We start from the raw sequence: 7,481 nt of genomic DNA, 5'->3' as shown, positions 1-7,481 counted from the left end.
ACAAGGCCATACAGCCACCCAAACAACAGATTCCGCTCCCTTTAGCCCTGCTGCAGCCCAGGCAGCGTTGCTTGGGAAGGCGGCTGCTGTTCCGCCCGCTGGCCCTGCGCCCGGCTGGGTCTCGTCGGACTCTGAGCCCCTTCCCCTCCGGGATGGGCTCGAGCGCCAGGCACTGGGTCCTCAAACCGGTCTCCACTCACAGCCCAGCGCTCAGGCCCCCGCGCTGGCTCTGCCCGGCCAAGGCCTGGCCCTGCTCCTTGGCAGAGGGAAATGACCACTTCCAAGGCACTCGGCTCTCTTTAAAGGGATTTTATTGTGGGACGTGGAATACAAACAGACTGGGCAGCGGCTGTGCAGTCAGTGGCATTTGCAAGAAGAGCCTTCCGTGTTTGGAGCGCGAGGAGCCACAAGCGGAGAGGGGGGTGGAAAGCAAGGCAGGGGCCCCATGGCTCCAGGAGGGGAAGGGCCAGGGGGGCCTTCTGGGCCCGGCTTCATCTGCCAGAGACCTATGGGGGCCTAGAGCCCTTCTGGGGGCAACCCCAACCACCAAGGGGACTTCCCTCCTGATCCCACATGGGACCCCCCTCCCCTCCCCTCCCTCCCCACAAGCCCCTGGGTCCTGGGACAACTCAGGTTGTCCAGGGAGAGGATGATGTGGCTTTAAGTGGAACTGGATGGAATTGGAGTGAGGCTTTGTGGCCAATGTGCCCCCAAGAGAAGGTTCTGGGTGCAGCCCCCTGCCCCCCCCCCACGCCCAGATGCCCAGTGCTGCCCCTGGCAATGAAGAGGGGAGGGCCCAGCCTCAGGGCCAGAGGCAGCTCCCAAGGGGCCCACGCATGAGGCATTTTCTCCCCACGTTCTGTCTGTCACTCAGGAATGTAGAAAGATGGGCAGGAGGAGAGGGAGGAGTTGCCACAGGCCGAGCGCTCTGCCACGCCTGAGGCTGAATAAATAACGCATGAGCGAGGGAGGGAGGGAGGGAGGGATTGGTCCACGGGGCGCCTCCGATGCCGGGCAGGAGAGCATGGGGGGCGGTGGGGGTGGGGGTGGGGCGCAAGGTCGGGGAGGGAACCACTGCCAGGGCCTCCCTTCCTCACTCTCAGGAGGCGGCTGCGCTTTGGTGGTCTTCCGTCAGCCGGGGGCGGTGGGAGGAGAGGGCTAGACCTGGGTGAGGGGCAGGAACTTCTGGTAGTAGCTCTTGGTGACGTCGACCATCAGCTCCTGGGTGCACTCGGGGAGTTCTCCGGAGAAGAGCCCTGCGGAGGGAAGAGGCGCGTGAGCACAAGGCCCGGCCCCGGAAGAGGGCTGCATCCTGCCCCCCCCCCAATCCCCCCCCCCACTGACCTGGGCAGCCTGAGAAAGTAGTGAAGGGCGGGACCACCGTCTCCGGGGGCAACACCGTGTTGTCCAGGATCCTGCAGCAGTCCTTCAGGACACACCGGCGGCCCTGGAAGGAAGGAGACAACGCAAGCCAGCGTCCAGCACTGTCCTGCCGGGCCCCGCCTGCCCAGGCCCCTGAGGCCAAAGAGCAGGGCCCCTGGGGCTGGACACACAGGCGCCGACTGAGTCACTTTGGGCCCAGATTTGGAGAAAGGCAGGAGGCTGAACCCGGGCAGACCTGCCTCCTGGCACTCCCTTGCTCGTCTCTGCCGAGGGAGCCGTTTACTGAGGGGCTTGTCTCAACGAAAAGTATGATATGTGGTTTGAATGAATTGTATGAAAGGTGTGTGGATGGGCCCTAATTTGGCTGAAGACACCATTCTAAGATTAAGGCCTGCAATGACTAACTGCCTGCTTGCTGAACTGACTGTGAGAAGAACAGTGACAGTGGTAAGAGAAATGTTTACATCTGTCAACATTTGCAGACTTAAGGAACCTTTGGGGAAAAACAACATGTTTATATTAATCAGAGACAATGGCTCTTTTAAGTTCATGAAATGTTTACAAGATTCCTTCTGTTAAGAAGGAAGTCAATACAAGGCTAACACCATCTGCCAGGAAACTGAGATGGAATCAACATGTTCTAAGATGGAAGACGTCTGTCATTCATTTACAGCTTTTTGGGACAACATCAGCCAAATATTGCTATGTAAGTGACCTTATTGCAATCCAAAAATTGTGACAGACAGTGACACTGTCCATCCACTATGCTCTGTGGAGAGGGATGTATTTTGGGAGTGTCAAATCTGTAATGGAAAGCAGAATTCTGGACACACCTGCCTCCTTTTCTCAAGGGAAGAGGAAGGAGCGCGTTTTGGAGTCATGTTCTTAGGGGTTTTAGAATTTTGGCATTTTGAAGTTTGGGCATTTTGGAACTGTGTTTGGCAGGCTGCAGGGAAAACAGGGTCTGGCCTGAAAGCAGAAGAAAGAATGGTGAAACGGTGATGCACGAATGAGGATGAATGCGTGTACATGCCTGTGAATGCTGAATAAAAATGCAAACCTCCCTTTGTTTGTTTGTTAGCCAATGAAACTGTAGATAGTTTTGAATCCAATTTAGTTGCATAGAATCTTCATGTCTCTATGTCTAATGTTGTTTGTATAAAAATTCTGATGTACCCTCATGCTGGAGATTGCAATTAAAAAGAACTTTGGTTTAAAAAGCATTCAAGTTGGATGATGTGGCCCAGCATCATGCCAGAGGGCCAGACCAGAAGGGACGTGGGCTCTTCAGGGTGGCTGTTGTCTCCCCACTTTCTGCCCCGATTCCCCCAACTGCAAATGGAAACATGGCCCACCAAGGATGGGTGGGTGAAGTGGAGAAAAGAATGGCCACGCAGACCTCCCACCGAGACACAGAGACCTGCATTTGTGTCATGAAATATCTAATGTTATGAAATATATTATGTATGATTTGAGTGAGAAAGGTGTATGAATGTGGCCTAATTGGGCTGAAGATACCATCCTAAGGAATAAGGCCTGGAAAACTACAATTCATGGACTTGCTGATGAGACCTGTGACAAATGATTAACTCTTGACATTGCTGGCTTGATTAACTCTTGGTGGAAAACCAACTTGTTTACATTACGAAAGACAATGGTTCTTTTAGGTAAGGAAGTCAACATGGTGGCTCCTTACGTTTGTCAACATTAAGGAAGCAAACAAGGCTCCTTGATAAGGAAAGCTAATTAAGCAATGTATACATCTGTCTAGGAACTGATGGATTTTAACTGTCTGTCAGTAATTTACAACTTTCAGAACCAAATCAACAGAAAACACTACATAAAGGACCCTTTGCTCTCAGGAAAGGTGTGTCAGACCAGCTGAACACCAATTTCAAACACCACGATGAACAGCCGTCTCCTCTCAAGAAGCTGATCAACCTCAACAAGAAGGATGGCAAGAATGCTTGAGGAATGAATGACGAATGAATGTTAGATTATATGTGTAACTGTTGATGCAATATCCCCTTTTGCCTATGTGACCAATATCATTATTCTAAAACCCAATACAGGAGTCTGTGTCTGCTTCTTTCTCTGAAAGTGCCTAATACAACCTGTCTCACTCAAAGCGGAATAAAAGAAAAGTACTTATGACCTTTGTGTCTGTGAGAAAGAGGGAGTGCCACAAGGCGATTCCCACAGAGCATAGGGCGGCTTCACGTTTCCGCATGCGACAAAGGAAGGGGCGCACTCACGATGACACAGTTCTTGCCGATGTGGACATAGGAGCCGATCTGGGCCGCGTTGACCACGCAGTCCTCCTCGATGAAGACGTGGTCCCCGATGTGCAGTGGGAAGAAGGCCACCCTGGGGGGGGGAGAGGAGGGGAGGGGCAAAGCGGTGTGGATTTTGGGGAAGGGGTGGAGTGGCCAAGGGCCCAGGACCAGGACACACTGCGCTGGGCATCCTCCTGAAGACCCCCCCCCCCCCCATCTTGGAGATGCAAACAAAGTCTAAACCAGACAGGGGCAAACTTGCGCCCTCTCATAAAGAATTAAGAAATTAAGAATTAACAAACAAGAAAGTTTACTAGTCTTCTGTTTTTAACACTGTATCCTGCTTGTTGATTTTAATGATTGTTTTTATTGATGTTGATGTTTTTACTGGGATAATTGTTTTATTGCTTTGTTACTGTTATTTGTTTGTTTTATCGGGCCAGGCCCCATGTGAGCCGCCCCAAGGTATAAAAATAGTTATTATTATTACATTGTGAATACAACTACCATTGATCATATTGTGAATGCAACAGTTTGATTATAGAATCATAGAATCATAGAATAATAGAGTTGGAAGAGACCTCATGGGCCATCCAGTCCAACCCCATTCTGCCAAGAAGCAGGAAATCGCATTCATAGCACCCCAACAGATGGCCATCCAGCCTCTGCTTAAAAGCCTCCAAAGAAGGAGCCTCCACCACAGGAGGCTTGTGATTTGTAACCGCTTATCTGGCATTTATATTCCTTTATTGTACATAATACAATGTTTAACGATATCTAATACCTTGTTATTATTCCATTAGCGGGTACTTGTCAGTTAAACCCATGGTGACTCATTTTTTCTTAGGATAACAATGGATTTACCAGAGTTGAATATTTATTTATTACTGTATTTATATACCGCTTTTTTCTCACCCCTGAGGGGTCTTCAAAGCGGTTCACAACACAATCCTTGGCAAAATACAATGCCTTACATATATAAAACATCACATATTGAATTAACCACATATAACAATAGATTAAAACCATTAAAACCTGGCTCTTCCAAAAGGCCTTTGATGATTAATCGTTGTAGGTTTCGATTTATTTGCCCATTCAACATTAGCTCCATCGTTGTTGCTTTGCCATTATTACATTGCACTTTATTGACTATTTTAGCTGTGAAACTACCTCTCCCCATTTTGAAATATTCTGCACTTTGGCCCAGATCTGTCTATTAGTCTCCTGTTTTTAACATTTTATGCTGTATGTTGATTTTTATGACTGTTTTATTGATGCGGAGATTGTATTGTTGGGATATTTGTTTTATTGTCTTGTTGCTGTTATTATATTGTTGTGTCGGGCAAGGCCCCATGTAAGCCGCCCCGAGTCCCTTCGGGGAGATGGGGCGGGGTATAAAAATTAAGTTATTATTATTATTGTAAAACTATAAACAACGGTCACAAACATGACAATAACATTAGTTCTTACATCAATCCCGAGGTTAACTTTAACGGTATGTCTTTGGTGAAGGCCCGATTCCTGAATCACGGGTGCCCCGCTTACCCTTTGCTGAACTTCTTGAAGGGCGGGCGGATGACGCTCCGGCTCTTCAGCACACAGTGTCGCCCCACCCGCACGTTGGCCAGGTCCCCCCGGATGATGCAGTCCTTCATGACTATGGTCTGGGGGGGGGGGAATAAAGAGGGGGAGAAACGCTGTGGCCAAGTCCCGCCTGGCCCCTCCGACCCCCAGGAAGAAGCAGCCCCCCTCCCTCCAAGTGGTCAGCCGTTGGAGGCCCCGTAGGGAGAATGTTATCAGAGAGATCTCATACACCTTTGACCGTTATGGGAGCTGGAATTGGAACTGTCGTATTTCAAAGCACATACCCTGTTTCCCCTAAAATAAGACAACTCCAGAAGGAGTAACAAAAGAAGTGTGTAATAGTTACTCTCCGAAAGCACACCGGAAAAGCCAGGTTTTTAAATCTTTCCTAAAGGCTAAAAGAGTGGGGGCTTGCCTGATTTCAATGGGCAGTGAGTTCCATAATCGGGGGGCCACAGCAGAAAAGGCCCTCTCCCTTGTTCCCACAAGTTTTATAATATAATATTTTTATATCAGTTTTAATAATATAATATATTGTATATACATATAGTATTGATACTAATATTATGTTACACAATATAATACTAATAATAATCCTATATAATAATATTAATTATATGTTATATATTACATATAATATTACAGTATAGTGGTATAGTTCAATATAGTAATATATAATGCTAATATTGTGCTATGCTAATAATATAATATATTGTATGTACATACAGCTGCTCTGAGTCCCCTTTGGGGTGAGAAGGGTGGGATATAAATGCAGTAAATAAATGCAGTAAATAATTAATTAATTTTAGACTTAGTCTCGGCCAAAGTTTGAAATGACTTGAAGGCACACAACAACAACAATCTAATTAACTTGACTATCTCATTGGCCAGAAGTAGGCCCACATTTTCCATTGAAATCCTGATAGGTTTATGTTGGTTAAAATTGTTTTCATTTTAAAATACTGTATTGTTCTTTCATTGTTGTTGTTGCTGTTTTGCACTACAAAAAATAAGACGTGCAGTGTGCATAGGAATTTGTTCGGGTTTTTTTTTCCAAATGATAATTCGGCCCCTCAACAGTCTGAAGGATTGTGGACCGGCCCTCGGCTTCAAAAGTTTGAGGAACCCTGCTCTAGACTGATTTTCTATCTTATGTCCCTGTTCCCCGTGGTTTTTATTCTTATCTTTTTCTCACCCCAAGTTTTAATTGAGTGTTCATGCGGCCCGCCCTGTTATATTGCTTTTTTGATTTTGTGTTGTACTGTACATGATTATTTATTGTATTGTTTAATTGTATTATGATATGTTGTTTTTATATTTTGCTATATTGTATTGTCCTGGGCATGGCCCCATGTAAGCCGCCCCGAGTCCCCGTTGGGGAGATGGTGGCGGGGTATAAATAAAGTTTTATTATTATTATTATTATTATTATTATTATTAACTGAGGGCGAGGGCCAGGTAAATGACCTTGGAGGGCCACATCCGGCCCCAGGGCCTTAGTTTGGGGACCCCTGGTATATACCCTCCACTTGCCTCACTTCCAGCAGAACCTCTGAGGAGGCCATCAGCCACAGGAGCAGGCGAAACGTCAGGAGAGAGTGCTGCCCGCCCGGTCTCCCGCCCGCCCGCTCACCTTCCCGTTGAGGACGATGTTCTGGCTCCCGCAGAGCACCGACTGCCGGCTGACCTTGTTCCCGGAGGCCTGCGGGGAAAGGAGGAGGGCAAGGGGCCGCTGAGGGGAAGGCCGCGCTTCCGGGAGAGGCGGAGCCCCAGGCGCCCCCCCCTCCGGGCCCCTCCCGGCTGCCCCCCTCCCTCCCTCCCTCCCTCCCTCCCTCCGGGCCCGCTCACCGTCTCGATGTACTCGGACTTGTTGTAGAGCATCTCGCTCAGCTCCATGGCCGCCGCCTCCGCCGCCGCCGCCGCCGCCGCCTTGGCCTTCTCCTCCTCCAGGCCGGGCTCCTCCGCCGCCACTTGCTCAGCAACCAATCAGGGGAGCGGCCCCAGAGAGCCCGCCTCCCGCCCAGCCAATCAGGGCAGCCCAAGGAGATCCGCGCCGGACAAACAAGCCTGCCTTCCGCTTGGGAAAAAGACACGACGGGCCAGTGCGCAGGCGCCGCCGGTGAGGAGCGGGGCGCTGTCCTAGGGCGCCCCCTCGCGGCAGAAGGAGAACTACCGTGGGTTGCTGAGAGTTTTCCGGGCTGTCTGGCCCTGTTCCGGAAGCATTCTCTCCTGACGGTA

At 49.3% G+C, this 7,481-nt stretch overlaps 1 protein-coding gene across 1 annotated transcript; it reads right to left on the bottom strand.

The window, feature by feature from the left end:
* Positions 1-294: 294 nt before the first annotated feature.
* Positions 295-7,257, bottom strand: dctn5 (dynactin subunit 5). The gene is made up of 6 exons (XM_062957903.1): positions 7,092-7,257; positions 6,877-6,945; positions 5,205-5,323; positions 3,639-3,750; positions 1,345-1,447; positions 295-1,256 (listed from the first exon to the last, which is right to left on the bottom strand). Exons 1-6 carry the CDS (start codon positions 7,137-7,139, stop codon positions 1,159-1,161), a joined length of 549 nt encoding a protein of 182 aa, XP_062813973.1. The 5' UTR covers positions 7,140-7,257; the 3' UTR covers positions 295-1,158.
* Between the last annotated feature and the right edge of the window lie 224 nt (positions 7,258-7,481).

This window comes from Anolis carolinensis, chromosome 6, assembly GCF_035594765.1.
Source record: "Anolis carolinensis isolate JA03-04 chromosome 6, rAnoCar3.1.pri, whole genome shotgun sequence".
NCBI lineage: Eukaryota > Metazoa > Chordata > Lepidosauria > Squamata > Dactyloidae > Anolis > Anolis carolinensis.
This window is presented reverse-complemented; position numbering and strand designations above follow the sequence as displayed.

Excerpts from the sequence above, each read along its gene's own strand:
- dctn5 (XM_062957903.1), bottom strand. The coding sequence starts at position 7,139 with ATGGAGCTGAGCGAGATGCTCTACAACAAGTCCGAGTACATCGAGACG. Across the intron at positions 3,751-5,204 it reads TTCAAGAAGTTCAGCAAAGG|GGTGGCCTTCTTCCCACTGC; the intron begins GTAAGCGGGGCA and ends TCCCCCCCCCAG. Across the intron at positions 1,448-3,638 it reads TCGGCAAGAACTGTGTCATC|GGCCGCCGGTGTGTCCTGAA; the intron begins GTGAGTGCGCCC and ends CCTTCCTTCCAG.